General features: G+C 46.3%; 1 protein-coding gene across 1 annotated transcript in view; it reads right to left on the bottom strand.

Annotated features, from left to right (window-relative positions):
- The window catches only part of LOC118369039 (FERM domain-containing protein 6-like), a 60,069-nt gene that overhangs the window by 16,066 nt on the left and 26,648 nt on the right, over positions 1 to 17,355 (bottom strand). Inside the window, exons 4-11 of the mRNA XM_052496516.1 lie at positions 15,502 to 15,581; positions 12,640 to 12,716; positions 11,385 to 11,571; positions 9,565 to 9,720; positions 9,425 to 9,490; positions 9,252 to 9,320; positions 4,253 to 4,427; positions 1,704 to 2,015 (exon numbers count right to left, since the gene is read on the bottom strand). Coding sequence (XP_052352476.1) covers positions 1,704 to 2,015; positions 4,253 to 4,427; positions 9,252 to 9,320; positions 9,425 to 9,490; positions 9,565 to 9,720; positions 11,385 to 11,571; positions 12,640 to 12,716; positions 15,502 to 15,581 — 1,122 coding nt within the window. The remainder of the gene's footprint in view (positions 1 to 1,703; positions 2,016 to 4,252; positions 4,428 to 9,251; positions 9,321 to 9,424; positions 9,491 to 9,564; positions 9,721 to 11,384; positions 11,572 to 12,639; positions 12,717 to 15,501; positions 15,582 to 17,355) is intronic.

Genomic DNA, 17,355 nt, shown 5'->3' with positions numbered 1-17,355 from the left:
TATTAACCTCTGGGGGGACAGTCAGACATTCAGACACTAATATTAATCTCTGGGGGGACAGTCGGACAGACAGACACTAATATTAATCTCTGGGGGGACAGTCGGACAGACAGACACTAATATTAACCTCTGGGGGGACAGTCAGACATTCAGACACTAATATTAATCTCTGGGGGGACAGTCGGACAGACAGACACTAATATTAATCTCTGGGGGGACAGTCAGACAGTCAGACACTAATATTAATCTCTGGGGGGACAGTCGGACAGACAGACACTAATATTAGTCTCTGGGGGGACAGTCAGACATTCAGACACTAATATTAATCTCTGGGGGGACAGTCAGACATTCAGACACTAATATTAATCTCTGGGGGGACAGTCGGACAGACAGACACTAATATTAATCTCTGGGGGGACAGTCAGACAGTCAGACACTAATATTAATCTCTGGGGGGACAGTCGGACAGTCAGACACTAATATTAATCTCTGGGGGGACAGTCAGACAGACAGACACTAATATTAACCTCTGGGGGGACAGTCAGACATTCAGACACTAATATTAATCTCTGGGGGGACAGTCAGACATTCAGACACTAATATTAATCTCTGGGGGGACAGTCGGACAGACAGACACTAATATTAACCTCTGGGGGGGACAGTCAGACAGTCAGTCAGACAGACACTAATATTAATCTCTGGGGGGACAGTCAGACAGTCAGACACTAATATTAACCTCTGGGATGGACAGTCAGACAGACAGACACTAATATTAATCTCTGGGGGGACAGTCAGACAGAAAGACACTAATATTAATCTCTGGGGTGGACAGTCAGACAGACAGACACTAATATTAATCTCTGGGGTGGACAGTCAGACAGACAGACACTAATATTAATCTCTGGGGTGGACAGTCAGACAGACAGAGGGCCCGTGATGATCACTAGTGGAGCAGGGGAGAAGGGATGACAAAACAAAGTGTGCGTGTCCCTTGCTGTGTGCGTGTCCCATGCCGTGTGCGTGTCCCATGCCGTGTGCGTGTCCCTTGCCGTGTGCGTGTCCCTTGCCGTGTGCGTGTCCCTTGCCGTGTGCGTGTCCCTTGCCGTGTGCGTGTCCCTTGCCGTGTGCGTGTCCCATGTCGTGTGCGTGTCCCTTGCCGTGTGCGTGTCCCTTGCCGTGTGCGTGTCCCTTGCCGTGTGCGTGTCCTTTGCCGTGTGCGTGTCCCTTGCCGTGTGCGTGTCCCTTGCCGTGTGCGTGTCCCATGCCGTGTGCGTGTCCCTTGCCGTGTGTGTGTCCCATGCCGTGTGCGTGTCCCATGCCGTGTGCGTGTCCCTTGCCGTGTGCGTGTCCCTTGCCGTGTGCGTATCCCTTGCCGTGTGCGTGTCCCTTGCCGTGTGCGTGTCCCATGCCGTGTGCGTGTCCCTTGCCATGTGCGTGTCCCATGCCGTGTGCGTGTCCCTTGCCGTGTGCGTGTCCCTTGCCGTGTGCGTGTCCCTTGCCGTGTGCGTGTCCCTTGCCGTGTGCGTGTCCCTTGCCGTGTGCGTGTCCCTTGCCGTGTGCGTGTCCCTTGCCGTGTGCGTGTCCCTTGCCGTGTGTGTGTCCCTTGCCGTGTGCGTGTCCCTTGCCGTGTGCGTGTCCCTTGCCGTGTGCGTGTCCCTTGCCGTGTGCGTGTCCCTTGCCGTGTGTGCAATTGATTGCCTTACCATCATCGTCCAGAATCCGCTCCTTGCCCCCGCTCTCGACCCCCGAGGTGTGTGAGCTCCCATGGCTAGTAGTTGAAGAGCTGCAGGTTCTCAGGGCCCTGTGTAGGGCCCCTCCAGGGGCCAGGAAACTGTCTGTCTCCACCCCAGAGGTTCGTGAGCTGCTGTGGCTGGCGGTGGAGTGGCGAGAAAGGCGTTTGAGGTGAGACACGGTGCTGCCGGCGCTGCTGCCGCTGGCCCGGGAACGCTTGTCCAGCCCGTCCATATCCAGCTCCAACGCATCGCTGATGTACGACTCACGGTACTGCTTCTTGTCTGGAGAGGAGGGATAGACAGAGGGTTAGACAAATCAAATCAAATTTTATTTGTCACATACACATGGTTAACAGATGTTAATGCGAGTGTAGCGAAATGCTTGTGCTTCTAGTTCCGACAATGCAGTGATAACCAACAAGTAATCTAACTAACAATTCCAAAACTACTGTCTTATACACAGTGTAAGGGGATAAAGAATATGTACATAAGGATATATGAATGAGCGATGGTACAGGGCAGCATACAGTAGATGGTATCGAGTACAGTATATACATATGAGATGAGTATGTAGACAAAGTAAACAAAGTGGCATAGTTAAAGTGGCTAGTGATACATGTATTACATAAGGATGCAGTCGATGATGTAGAGTACAGTATATACGTATGCATATGAGATTAATAATGTAGGGTAAGTAACATTATATAAGGTAGCATTGTTTAATGTGGCTAGTGATATATTTACATCATTTCCCATCAATTCCCATTATTAAAGTGGCTGGAGTTGGGTCAGTGTCAATGACAGTGTGTTGGCAGCAGCCACTCAATGTTAGTGGTGGCTGTTTAACAGTCTGATGGCCTTGAGATAGAAGCTGTTTTTCAGTTTCTCGGTCCCAGCTTTGATGCACCTGTACTGATCTCGCCTTCTGGATGATAGCGGGGTGAACAGGCAGTGGCTCGGGTGGTTGATGTCCTTGATGATCTTTATGGCCTTCCTGTAACATCGGGTGGTGTAGGTGTCCTGGAGGGCAGGTAGTTTGCCCCCGGTGATGCGTTGTGCAGACCTCACTACCCTCTGGAGAGCCTTACGGTTGAGGGCGGAGCAGTTGCCGTACCAGGTGGTGATACAGCCCGCCAGGATGCTCTCGATTGTGCATCTGTAGAAGTTTGTGAGTGCTTTTGGTGACAAGCCGAATTTCTTCAGCCTCCTGAGGTTGAAGAGGCGCTGCTGCGCCTTCTTCACGACGCTGTCAGTGTGAGTGGACCAATTCAGTTTGTCTGTGATGTGTATGCCGAGGAACTTAAAACTTGCTACCCTCTCCACTACTGTTCCATCGATGTGGATAGGGGGTTGTTCCCTCTGCTGTTTCCTGAAGTCCACAATCATCTCCTTAGTTTTGTTGACGTTGAGTGTGAGGTTATTTTCCTGACACCACACTCCGAGGGCCCTCACCTCCTCTCTGTAGGCCGTCTCGTCGTTGTTGGTAATCAAGCCTACCACTGTTGTGTCGTCCGCAAACTTGATGATTGAGTTGAAGGCGTGCGTGGCCACGCAGTCGTGGGTGAACAGGGAGTACAGGAGAGGGCTCAGAACGCACCCTTGTGGGGCCCCCGTGTTGAGGATCAGCGGGGAGGAGATGTTGTTGCCTACCCTCACCACCTGGGAGCGGCCCGTCAGGAAGTCCAGTACCCAGTTGCACAGGGGCGGGTCGAGACCCAGGGTCTCGAGCTTGATGACGAGCTTGGAGGGTACTATGGTGTTGAATGCCGAGCTGTAGTCGATGAACAGCATTCTCACATAGGTATTCCTCTTGTCCAGGTGGGTTAGGGCAGTGTGCAGTGTGGTTGAGATTGCGTCGTCTGTGGACCTATTTGGGCGGTAAGCAAATTGGAGTGGGTCTAGGGTGTCAGGTAGGGTGAAGGTGATATGGTCCTTGACTAGTCTCTCAAAGCACTTCATGATGACGGAAGTGAGTGCTACGGGGCGGTAGTCGTTTAGCTCAGTTACCTTAGCTTTCTTGGGAACAGGAACAATGGTGGCCCTCTTGAAGCATGTGGGAACAGCAGACTGGTATAGGGATTGATTGAATATGTCCGTAAACACACCAGTACCACAGCAGTACCACAGATAAAGAGCCTCACAGGAGCTGGTCAGAATAGAAAATTCACTCCTAAGGAATCGTGGATATGCCCTACAGGTATATGTGACGGCAGGTAGCCTAGTGGTTTAAGAGCATTGGTCAGGTAACCGAAAAGGTAGCTGGGTCAAATCCCAGAGCAGACTAGGTTAAAAATCTGTATGTACCCTTGAGCAAGGCCCTTAACCCTAATTGCTTTTATAAGTCACTCTGGAAAAGAGTGTGTGCTAAATGATTCAAATGTAAATATCAACATTACAACTGGCTAAGGGAAGGAATGCTGAATTACACAGAGACACCAGGAGAATCCTGGGAGTCAAATTTCTCCAGTATGGCAAGATGGCAGCATGGCCAGGTAGGTGTGTCCAGGTATGTAATGTACCTTCGTTCTCCTCCAGCCTTCGGACTTGTTTGAGAACAGGCTGCAGGTTCATGTAGAGGCGATGGCTGTTGCTGAGTAACTGTAGGAGGTGGCGGGACCGCAGGGGACAACCGGTGTAGTAGATCAGTTTACGGGCCGACGGGAGACCATCCGGCAGGATCTCAAACTTCTTACCCTGAAAACAGACAAGAGAGAGAGGAATAGGAGTTAGAATCCTTGTAGGATATCTTTATGCTATCTATGCTATCTACACGTCATCCAGCTGACGTAACACTATGATCATGGAAGATCTTGGTGTCTGAGATACTAATGGAGCGACGATCCTGTGTGATTCAACAGACACCAGTGTGAGTGTTGCATCTTTTTGAATGATCAGTTTGTTTGCAGAGGGATATACATGAGAGGATTCAGACACTTCGCCAGAGAGCCAGATATCCCCACAGGCAAAAACACACAATGGGGGGGCAGAACCGTCTCTTCTTTGAAAACTATTCTGCGCCCCCCCCATCTTACAACCAAAACAAGACACAAACCCAACTGCAGACACGTTTCAAAGTTTTCTTATTAGTTTATTAGGATCCCCATTAGCTTTTGTAGCAGCAGCTACTCTTCCTGGGGTCCACAAACAACACAAAGAATGACAAGTAACAAAACACTGATACAGTGATAGACGAGGACAGTCAAGCAAACTCAAAATACGATAAGCAATAATACAAAAAAATATATGAGCATTAATAAAAAATATATATAAACAATAAAACAAACAAAAGTGTGTGTCTCTTTACAGTCCTCGGCGTTCCATGAGATGCTGTTTCATCCGATTTTTAAAAGGTCATTTTGCTGTTTGAGTAATTGGAGATTGAAGGGAATTGCATGTGATCATGGCTCTGTATATTACGGTGCGCTGCTGTGAATTACATTTTAACATTCTGATCAGAACGCTATTTGATTACGCAGACAAAAATCTGGAATTTTCATCACAGTAATATTTATCATTAAAACTAAGAGAAGCAGTTCATCTCTTTTCAACACTCAACCAGGAAAGAATGGCACGCTGCTGTTGTCGTTCGTTCTGTATGTGAGGTTAAGGGCGAGGCGTGCTGCTCTGTTTTGAGTCAGCTGCAGCTTTGTTAGGTCTTTGTTTGCTGCATTTGACCACATTACCGGACAGTAATCAAGATGGGACAAGACCACAGTCTAAACAACTAGTACCGTTGATTTGTGTCAAAAACGCAGAACATCTTTTTTTATAAACAGACATAGCCCTCCCCATCTTCACAACTACTTTGTCAATATGACTTGACCATAATTGACCATCCGATGTTATAACGAGGAGATTAGCTTCCTCAACGGTCACACACTTCACACACAACTCCAGTTGAGGTTTAGTTCTTTGAGAATGTATTTGGTTCAAAACAATGTTATAAGTTTTAGATGCATTGAAGATCACTTTATTATTAAACCATGTGAGTTTCAGCCGTGTCTAAGCTTGGGGAGTGTCTACTAGGCTATATGGAATTGTTTTAAGAAGGTCATACCATTTGGCTATGTGATTTTAAATCTTAAGACCCCTTGACGTATTGATTTAAAAGAAAATTAAAAATGGTATTTGGCCTTACTGCTATTAGCCTATACAAAAGCATTGAATAACAGATTCACTACATAGAACAAATGTCATGTATACTCCCACTCCCCTCCGGCGCCCGAGGTAGTCAGGCTGCTCATTATTACACACACCTGTCACCATCGTTAAGCGCATCATCAGACCTAATCACCTGCCTGATGAACCTTCCTGATTAACATGTCACTCCCTTTGGTTCTTTCTGAGAGATATAAGAAAGATCAGAAAACATGTATTTAACACCTTATTTTTAGCCCTTTTCAACTGATATCAGGGGACCTTCAGACGAGTCGAGAGGCCTGTGGGTGTCCTAGAGAACAACAACTGGCATGTTTGTGTTCGTGAGAGTCTCACCTTTACACGGAGGGGTCATACTAGTGTGTAGGCCAAACTGTTTGGATGCTACAGACAGAAGTTGGCAGATCAACTGAACCAAATTCAGACGAGTTCCATGCAGAAGATCAAAGCGGAGAACACCATCTTGTTCGTGAGAGTCATCTTTCTCTATAGGGGTCATAATAGTTTGTTGGCCAAACTGTTCGACAACACAGATGATTTTGTGAGAACACAGATTTGCGGGATGTCTCGTGGTCTAACAAACACAGCTCTAGCTCTGTCACAGCAGATGCACGACATAAAACAGATCTCTAGCTTAAACTGACATGTTGATTTTTGTATTTTTTTGTTTTGTTGTTGTACTATTCACCTGCTTGATAGTGTGTTTGGTGTCAACAGATGTTCGTTTTCTGGTTGACCTGAACATTGACTAGTTGGCAACTAGCTATCCTCCCACAGGGTAGTTTCTATCCATGACTAATGCCAGTAATATGACTCAGGTTATCACTAAACCAACTAGAGTGTATACCAATAGTGTTGGTTCTGCAACATCCAGTTGTATCGATCATATCGTCACTAATTCTGCAGAGCTTTGCTACAAAGCCATATCAGTTCGCATTGGCTGTAGTGACCATAACAAGGAAAGCCAAAGTGCCAAAGTTTGGATAATTATTAAAGAGATCATACAAAATGTTCTCAGGACTCTTTTGTTGAAGATGTAAAAAATGTATGTGGGTCTGAAATGTATGAGGAAGTGAATCCAGATGTGAATGAGGAAGTGAACCCAGATGTGAATGAGGAAGTGAATCCAGATGTGAATGAGGAAGTGAATCCAGATGTGAATGAGGAAGTGAATCCAGATGTGAATGAGGAAGTGAATCCAGATGTGAATGAGGAAGTGAATCCAGATGTGAATGAGGAAGCGAATCCAGATGTGAATGAGGAAGCGAATCCAGATGTGAATGAGGAAGTGAATCCAGATGCAGCACTGGAAGTATTTGTAAAATTATTCATGCTAATGATTGACAAGCATACACCTGTTATGAAACACGTGCCACCTTTACAACTAGTTAGTTCATCCAATTTATGCCCTGCTAGAGCTGCCCCAGGTCAAATGTAAGTACTGCTATTGTAAAGTGGAAACGTCTAGGAGCAACAACGGCTCAGCCGCAAAGTGGTAGGCCACACAAGCTCACAGAACTGTCAAGTGCTGAAGCGCAGAACATGTAAAAATCGTCTGTCCTCAGTTGCAACACTCACTACCTAGTTACAAACGGCCTCTGGAAGCAACATCAGAACAGAAACTGTTCATCAGGAGCTTCATGAAATGGGTTTCCATGGCCGAGCAGCTGCACACAAGCCTAAGATCACCATACGCAATGCCAAGCGTCGGCTGGAGTGGGGTAAAGCTCGCTGCCATTGGATTCTGTAGCAGTTGAAATGCGTTCTCTGTAGTGATTAATCACGCTTCACCATCTGGCAGTCCGACGGACTAATATGGGTTTGGCAAATGCCAGGAGACCACTACCTGCGAATACATTGTGCCAACTGTAAAGTTTGGTGGAGGAGGAATAATGGTCTGGGGGTGTTTTTAATGGTTTGGGCCCCTCAGTTCCAGGGAAGGGAAATCTTTACACTACAGCATACAATTACATTCTAGACAATTCTGTGATTCTTGTGGCAACAGTTCGGGGAAGATCATTTCCTGTTTCAGCATGACAATGCACCTGAGCACAAAGAGAAGTTTGCACAAAAGGGCTTTATTACAGAAATAAATACTCCTCAGTTTCATCAGCTGTCCGGGTGGCTGGTCTCAGATGAATATGCCAGATGAGGAGGTCCTGGGCTGGCAAGGTTACACGTGGTCTGTGGTTGTGAGGCTGGTTGGATGTAGTGCCAAATTCTCTAAAACAACATTGGAGGCAGCTTATGGTAGAGAAATGAACACCGGCAAATGCTCCCCTTCGATGGCCAATGGCACGCTGGAGAAATGTGCTCTTCACAGATGAATTTAGGTTTCAACTGTACCGGGCAGATGGCAGACAGCGTGTATGGCATTGTGTGGGCGAGCGGTTAGCAGATGTCAATGTTGTGAACAGAGTGCGCCATGGTGGTGGTGGGGTTATGGTATGGGCAGGCAACGAACACAATAGAATTTTAGCGATGGCCATTTGAATGCACAGAGATACCGTGATGAGATCCTTCACCCGCTGTCATCACCTCGTGTTTCAGCATGATAATGCACGGACCCTTGTTGCAAGGATCTGTACACAATTCCTGGAAGCTGAAAATGTTCCAGTTCTTCCATGGTCTGCATACTCACCATACATGTCACCCATTGAGCATGTTTGGGATGCCCTGGATCGGTGTACGACAGCGTGTTCCAGTTCCCGCCGATAACCAGCAACTTCGCACAGCCATTGAAGAGGATTGGGACAACATTCCACAATCAACATCCTAATCAACTCTATGCGAAGGAGATATGTCGTGCTGCATGAGGCAAAGGGTGGTCAAGCCAGATACTGGACTGGTTTTCTGATCCACGCCCCTATCTATTGTGCATGGGAATACTTTGGAACAGATTTCCAAAATTGAAATTGATTTGAGATGATTTTCTGTAGTTTAAACATTTTCTGTCCAACAATAAAAACATTTTTTTTTAACTTGTGGTCCCAAATAAAATCACCTGCGAGCCCCTGCCTTTTGGTAGTGAAGTGACTGTAGCAGCTAGGGGTAAGACCCAACAGAGAAGAGGAGCTCTGTGTCACTATTTCCACAACTATAGTAGTCTGTGTAGGAGCTGAACTCTCTCTAACCACTGCCATAAGTCAAGACTGGCTTCAAGTTTCAAAGACGTCATCGCTGGGATCATGAGAGAAAGAAACAGAACTTCCAGAAATAGAGAGACTCTCCTAGGCCCTCAAAGTGCCTAATGACGTCCGACTTCTGACATTTCCTTGCCACGATCCTAACAAGTATCGCGATACTGGCATCGTCTCAGCCTTACCTCTTAGTATATACCATCTCCATGGCTCTACTCACCACAAATACCAGTTTGCCCACATTGGTCCAGGGGAAATCATACAGGAGCTCTTTCACTGTCCCCACGTTCTGAGAGAAACAGAAACATGATATAAATCGTCATAGAAACCATACGTATTAATAACACATGACCTAGACACATTTATCCCTCACAGCCACCCTTCCTACTGTACCTGAAATATTTGGATCCCACGCAAGGTCAGTCCTAAAGTCATGGAACCCTCCACATCCTTTTTGTCCTGCGGAAGAGATAGAAGTTTATTAGTAATTATATGTTTGTGTTTGTGTGTGTGTGTCCAGGTTGACCTCTGACCTTATATAGTCTGTAGTAGTGGACTGTAACATCATCCAGCTGGGCACACTCCTTGATGTATTTAAGATGAGCCTCCGAGGCGGTGAGGGAAAACAGGTCTTTGTGCATGTTGGGGATGTGTCTCAGGATGTAATCCCGGCCTCGCTTGGCCCTCACCTGCAAGAGACAGAGACAAATAGGCTGGTTTCAGTGAGGTGACAAAGGAATTCTCTCATACAAGCATCTCAGTAGAGTGAACTCCATCTGCTGGTTCTGATGTCAGTTCACTGGCAGAAGGAAGGAAGGAAGGCTTGCCAGTTGGGTTAATGGAGGTCGATGAAACCCCCGTCCAGGGGAAGACAGATGCCTCATATACTGATATTACATCCCAAAAGGCGTCGTCCAGCTGGGCACAAAAGGCGTCGTCCACCTTATTTCCTGTACATTGAGTATACAAAACATGAAGTACCCCTGCACTAGCCATAACATAGATTTCACCTGGATTCACCTAGTCAGCCTATGATCCCTTATTGATGTCACCTGTTAAATCCACTGCATTCAGTGTAGACGAAGGGGGGGAGACCGGTTAAAGAAGGATTTTTAAGCCTCGAGACAATTCAGTCATGGATTGTGTGTGTGTGTCATTCAGAGGGTGAATGGGAAAGGCAAAAGAGGGACAAAAGTGCCCTTTGAACAGAGTTTGGTAGTAGGTGCCAGGTGCACCGGTTTGTGTCAAGAATGGTCCACCACCCAAAGGACATTCAGCCAACTTGACACAACTGTGGGAAGCATTGGAGTCAACATGGGCCAGCATCTCTGTGGAACACTTTCGACACCTTTTAGAGTCCATGTCCTGACGAACTGAGGATGTTCTGAGGGCAAGGGGGGTAGTGCAACTCAATATTAGGAAGGTGTTTTTAAAGTTTGGGATACTCAGTGTGTAGTGCACTACTTTTGTCCAGAGCCCTATGGACCATGGTGCACTACTCTGACTATATAGGCGATAGGGTGCTATTAGGGAGGGACCCACAATCCCACTGGACTCAGTTTCAGGTCTAGATTTGGGTCTTTTCTCCGGAACCCAGCCACTCACTCAGAACCAGTTAGAGAACACCCTGGGAGGATGTATTTATGTACCAATCCTGAATGTACAACCATTTCCTGACCCTGTGGCTTCAAAGTGGATATGGGACCAATGGGACGGCAACAGACTAATCACAGGAAGTGGTTGGTAATTAGAGGGGTGGGGCACCGTCGTGTCCGGGAGGGGAGGGGGGCATGTCGAATAGGAGAGGAGAGGCAGCAAGTTTAGCCAGCTCGCATGCAGATCATTTCTCTAAAGGGTCAACCGTGCTGTGTGCCACTACCAGGGACGAAAATAAAACAAGCGTCCTAGATCCAGCATGTTCCAATGAGGTAGCGTCCTCAAATTGTTGGAGCTCAGTGATTAATGAAACTGGCCACAGACCTACATTCAGGCTGTGTGCTAGACTACACTTAGCCGGTCCCAATTTACTCCTTATCCCTTTTCCCTCGGTCCTAACCCTTCCATGTTTTCATATCTGTAGCAATATGGTTTCAACACTACACTGACTATACCCATTTTCAGGTCTGCAAACAATGAAGGGTTATGGGGGCTAAGGGGGATGGAGAGGAAGACCATGATACTGCCTGGGCAACTCCAATCAATCACATTCATAAAACCCTTTTTACATGAGCAGTTGTCATAAAGTGCTTTACAGATACCCAACCTAAAACAACAAAAAAAGAGCAAGCAAAGCAGATGCACAGTGAAAAACTCCATTTGGTATTGGTTAGGTCAGAAGGATAGATCTACGTACCCATGGAGGGAAGTAGGCCTCAGGTTCAAAGTACTTTCCAAAGTGCTTGTTGCGTTTGAAGTTGCCCAAGTCGGCCTGGAGGGCGAAGGCTGCCAACAGGAAGTAGGCCTCTTCTCTCTGCATACACTGCGATAGCAACACCTGTTTCCTCAGGTGCCAGTAGTAGTAGTACCGCGCTGAGCGGTCACTGGAAGTGAAGAGAGAAGAAGACATGATACAAACACATCCCACTAGGCCAGATCACCATTCTCAGGTTCCTGTAGTACAGTAGGAGAAGACATTACCCTGGGGGAGGAGACGTTACCCTGGGGGAGGAGACGTTACCCTGGGGGAGGAGACGTTACCCTGGGGGAGGAGACGTTACCCTGGGGAAGGAGATGATACCCTGGGGGAGGAGACGTTACCCTGGGGGAGGAGACGTTACCCTGGGGGAGGAGATGTTACCCTGGGGGAGGAGACGTTACCCTGGGGGAGGAGACGTTACCCTGGGGGAGGAGACGATACCCGGGGAAGGAGACGTTACCCTGGGGGAGGAGACGTTACCCTGGGGGAGGAGACGTTACCCGGGGGAAGGAGACGTTACCCTGGGGGAGGAGACGTTACCCTGGGGAAGGAGACGTTACCCTGGGGAAGGAGACGTTACCCTGGGGAAGGAGACGATACCCTGGGGAAGGAGACGTTACCCTGAGGGAGGAGCCGTTACCCTGGGGGAGGAGACGTTACCCTGGGGAAGGAGACGATACCCTGGGGAAGGAGACGTTACCCTGGGGAAGGAGACGTTACCCTGGGGGAGGAGACGTTACCCTGGGGAAGGAGACGTTACCCTGGGGGAGGAGACGTTACCCTGGGGGAGGAGACGTTACCCTGGGGGAGGAGACGTTACCCTGGGGAAGGAGACGTTACCCTGGGGAAGGAGACGTTACCCTGGGGAAGGAGACGTTACCCTGGGGGAGGAGACGTTACCCTGAGGGGAGGAGACGTTACCTTCGTAACGTACTTACTTAATCCTTTGAACCCCCATTGGGACCTTATGCCTCAATGAGCTCCCTCACTTTTCTATCCTCGTCCTCAGAAACACGTCATCATATTAGATCTAATCAAGCAGCTTAAGTATCAATCAATCCAAACCACTTATTCAGAATGATTTCACACTTGTCTCTGATTGTTAAACTTAAGTATGTGTAAGAGGAGATTACTCACAGAATTGCATACAGAATCCAATAGTAATGTATAGGATCTCTGTGGGACTACTTGCCTTATTAATCTCCCATTCTCAACGTAATATTGAGCCCTGAAGTGGATGATCATGGGAGGCCCAAATTGATCGATGCCCTGAAAACAACAAGATACAAATGAAAAACACTAGCAAATCAAACCATCAAGACAGTATATTCATTCTACAAATATAAAATCAAAAACTTCCATCATGACAGCGAAAACAACAGCAGCTGCTCACAAATTTGAATTTAATTTTGACTGTCTGTTGGGGGGTAATCTTGCAAATCTTGAAACCCCCGATAGACCGCTTGCTGTTGAAACGATAGTTTAATAAAGGATTGGTGCCATAGAGTCATACAGTTAAAGTCGGAAGTTCACATACACCATAGCCAAATACATTTAAACTCAGTTTCAAAATTCCTGACATTTTATCCTAGTAAAAATCCTTGTTTTAGGTCAGTTAGGATCTCCACTTTATTTTAAGAATGTGAAATGTCAGAATAATAGTAGAGAGAATGATTTATTTCAGATGTTATTTCTTTCATCACATTCCTAGTGGGTCAGAAGTTTACATACACTCAATTAGTATTTGGTAGAATTGCCTTTAAATTCCTTAACTTGGGTCAAACATTTCGGGTAGCCGTCCACAAGCTTCCCACAATAAGTTGGGTGAATTTTGGCCAATTCCTCCTGACAGAGCTGGTGTATTTGAGTCAGGATTGTGCGTCACCTGAGTAGGTTGATTCACTGATGTGGTCATCCTGTCTGGGTTGGCGCCCCCCCTTGAGTTGTGCCATGGCGGAGATCTTTGTGGGCTATACTCAGCCTTGTCTCAGGATGGTAAGTTGGTGGTTGAAGATATCCCTCTAGTGGTGTGGGGGCTGTGCTTTGGCAAAGTGGGTGGGGTTATATCCTTCCTGTTTGGCCCTGTCCGGGAGTGTCCTTGGATGGGGCCACAGTGTCTCCTGACCCCTCCTGTCTCAGCCTCCAGTGTTTATGCTGCAGTAGTTTATGTGTCGGGGACCTCCGGTCAGTTTGTTATATCTGGAGTACTTCTCCTGTCCTATCCTGTGTGAATCTAAGTGTGCGTTCTCTAATTCTCTCCTTCTCTCTTTCTTTCTCTCTCTCAGAGGACCTGAGCCCTAGGACCATGCCCCAGGACTACCTGACATGATGACTCCTTGCTGTCCCCAGTCCACCTGGCCGTGCTGCTGCTCCAGTTTCAACTGTTCTGCCTTATTATTATTCGACCATGCTGGTCATTTATGAACATTTGAACATCTTGGCCATGTTCTGTTATAATCTCCACCCGGCACAGCTAGAAGAGGACTGGCCACCCCACATATGCTCTCTCTAATTCTCGCTTTCTTCCTCTCTCTCGGAGGACCTGAGCCCTAGGACCATGCCCCAGGACTACCTGACATGATGACTCCTTGCTGTCCCCAGCCCACCTGACCGTGCTGCTGCTCCAGTTTCAACTGTTCTGCCTTATTATTATTCGACCATGCTGGTCATTTATGAACATTTGAACATCTTGGCCATGTTCTGTTATAATCTCCACCCGGCACAGCCAGAAGAGGACTGGCCACCCCACATAGCCTGGTTCCTCTCTAGGTTTCTTCCTAGGTTTTGGCCTTTCTAGGGAGTTTTTCCTAGCCACCGTGCTTCTACACCTGCATTGCTTGCTGTTTGGGGTTTTAGGCTGGGTTTCTGTACAGCACTTTGAGATATCAGCTGATGTACGAAGGGCTATATAAATACATTTGATTTGATTTGGTTTGTAGTCCTGTAGCTTTTTCAGTTCTGCCCACAAATTTTCTATGGGATTGAGGTCAGTGCTTTGTGATGGCCACTCCAATACCTTGACTTTGTTGTCCTTAAGCCATTTTGCAACAACTTTGTAAGTATACTTGGGGCCATTGTTCATTTGTAAGAAGCATTTGTAACAAAGCTTTAACTTCCTGACTGATGTCTTGAGAAGTTGCTTCTATATATCCACAATTTCCCTTCCCCATGATGCCATCTATTTTGTGGAGTGCACCAGTCCCTCCTGCAGCAAAGCACCCCCAAAACATGCTGCCACCCCCGTGCTTTATGGTTGGGATGGTGTTCTTCGGCTTGCAAGCCTCCCCCTTTTTCCTCCAAACATAACGATGGTCATTATGGACAAACAGTTCTATTTCATCAGACCAGAGGACATTTCTCCAAAAAGTACGATCTTTGTCCCCAATGTGCAGTTGCAAACCGTAGTCTGGCTTTTTTTAATGGCGGTTTTGTAGCAGTGGCTTCTTCTTTGCTGAGCGGCCTTTCAAGTTGTCAATATAGGAATACTTACTTACTATTGTTACTATTGCATTTGGAAATTGCTCCCAAGGATGAACCAGACTTGTGGAGGTCGACCATTTTCTTCTGAGGTCTTGGCTGATTTCTTTTGATTTTCCCATGACGTCAAGCAAAGAGCCACTGAGTTTAAAGGTAGGCCTTGCAATACGTCCACAGGTACACCTCCAATTGACTGAACCATGAGGAAACGTTATGCTGAAGTACTGAAATTTCTAAATAAGGTTGTTAATAAACTATTTGAGAACATTCCCAATGTCAAACCATCTGTAGAACGTTCATAGAATATTACCATTTGTCACCATTTGAACTTTTGGGAAACATTCTGTTGGAAGTAATGGTATACCAACTAATTAAAGTTTATTTATTTTTTAGTCAAATTCCTTACATTTACTGAGCAAAGCCAAGCAACTATCCTGCACCTTTCCCAGAAAGTTGAGGGAAGTTGCATGCAAAATAACCATAGGACAACCACGCTCACACCAAGCCCTAATAAACATATGGTTCTCAGAACGTTATGTGCTTGCTGGGTACTATTTGGTTGTGCAGACTGACTCACCTTGCTGGCCTCTCTCTTCCACTCCTTGGGACAGTACTTAGACAGCTTCTGACCCAACTCCATGTAGATGTGCTCATTGTCTGGAGGGACACACAAAGGGTTAACTTAAGTCGCTTTATGATGACAGAGTTGTCTCTGCGTCGGTGATATGCATGGAATGAGTCACCCATTGACTCCTGTATAGCAGACAGACATAGGTAGTTGACAGACAAAGGCAGTGACAATTGCAAGCAGCTGCAAAGGAAAACAAATCACAGCAGAACCAGTCAGCCAGTGTTGTTCTGAAAATTGGTTCATCTCATCTGATGGCAATCATATGCCCTGCAGGACAGGTCTATTGACCAGGAACCAGTGGGGCTGATTTAGGGACATTCCTCAGCTGCTTGTCAGAACAGCGCAAAATCACAAGGCAAACAGTGACTAACCACCCACACTAACCCCTATCCCAAACCCCGTCACTAAAGTGTGGATTTTTACATATATAAGGGATTTTTTTAAGTTAAGAAAAATAACCTACCTACAATAAATACCTACCACCCATCCCTAACCCCCTGCTCTACCCCCAGCTCCACCCCCCAGCTCCAACCCCCTCGCACTGACCAATCACTCTACCCACATACTTCTGTCACCCCACCCAACCCTTGATCTAGCGCAACTAGGTAGCAGACTAGTCAGCTAGTCCCCCTCTCTCCCTCCCCCTACCTCCCTCCCTCAGAGACAGATGCCATTCAAGATCCTATGCCATTCAAATCAAAATTCCAATTAGAATCTGGCTCAAAATTGTATCATTAAGTTTTATAACCAATTGTTTTATATGGCAGCAAAGTATGGGGCCCACTCTCTAATAATGAATTGACCAAATGGGACGATAATCCAATGGAAATACAGCACACAGAGTTTTGCAAGACTATTGTAAATGCAAAGAAATCCAAGAAATCCCAGATTTGATTTGTCAAATTTTATGTAACATTCCAAACTTGTTTAGCATGATCTACATACTTTTATTTTGAAGGCTAACCGCAAAGTCCACTATTGTGGCTAATCCTTATTGTGGTTAGCGTCACATAGATGGGTCCGACCACCATTAATTAAAGAAGAACTGTCTTATAAATTAGGGTTATTTTAGACGACACATAGCTATATATTTAGCTGGCTAACTATAAGCTACTGAAACAGATTGATGTTTTGCTGTTTTTGGGGAAGGACATTGTTTGTATCCATGAGCTAGCTAGCTTTTTTTTTTTAAATGACCAGCACTGTAGGTGCACGAGACAACTTTACCAGCATCATAACCTACATGTCGATGAATCGTTGTCACATATGAAATACGAGTGATAGTGCAATTTGTAAGTCGCTCTGGATAAGAGCGTCTGCTAAATGACTTAAATGTAATGTAATGTAATCAATGTGAAACTACGTAAATAATGAATGAACGCGTTAAATGATGTGACGTGCAGTCATATTCAGGTCCTGATTGGTCAACTTGTGTTATTAGACTTGTATCTTTCTTTGACACACAAAGACCCAAACTGCGCTCCATAGAAATCCTGGTTGAGAATGAAACGACTGAACAAATGAACAACGAAACAGCACAGCAAGTAAGTGAAATAAATAAGTTTTGATTATATTTGACTGGTAAATGCCAACAAAATAACTTTTCGGTCAGTGTGGTGTGTGTGTGTGTGTAACCTTTATTTAACTAGGCAAGTCAGTTAAGAACAAATTCTTATTTACAATGACGGCCTACCCCGAACGATGCTTGCCAATTGTGCACCGCCCTATGGGACTCCCAATCACGGCAGGATGTGATATAGCCTGGATTCGAACCAGGGACTGTAGTGACACCTCTTTCAC

Source organism: Oncorhynchus keta, chromosome 35 (genome assembly GCF_023373465.1).
Source record: "Oncorhynchus keta strain PuntledgeMale-10-30-2019 chromosome 35, Oket_V2, whole genome shotgun sequence".
Lineage (NCBI taxonomy): Eukaryota > Metazoa > Chordata > Actinopteri > Salmoniformes > Salmonidae > Oncorhynchus > Oncorhynchus keta.
The sequence above is the reverse complement of the archived record's forward strand: the minus strand, read 5'-3'. Positions and strand labels throughout refer to the sequence as shown.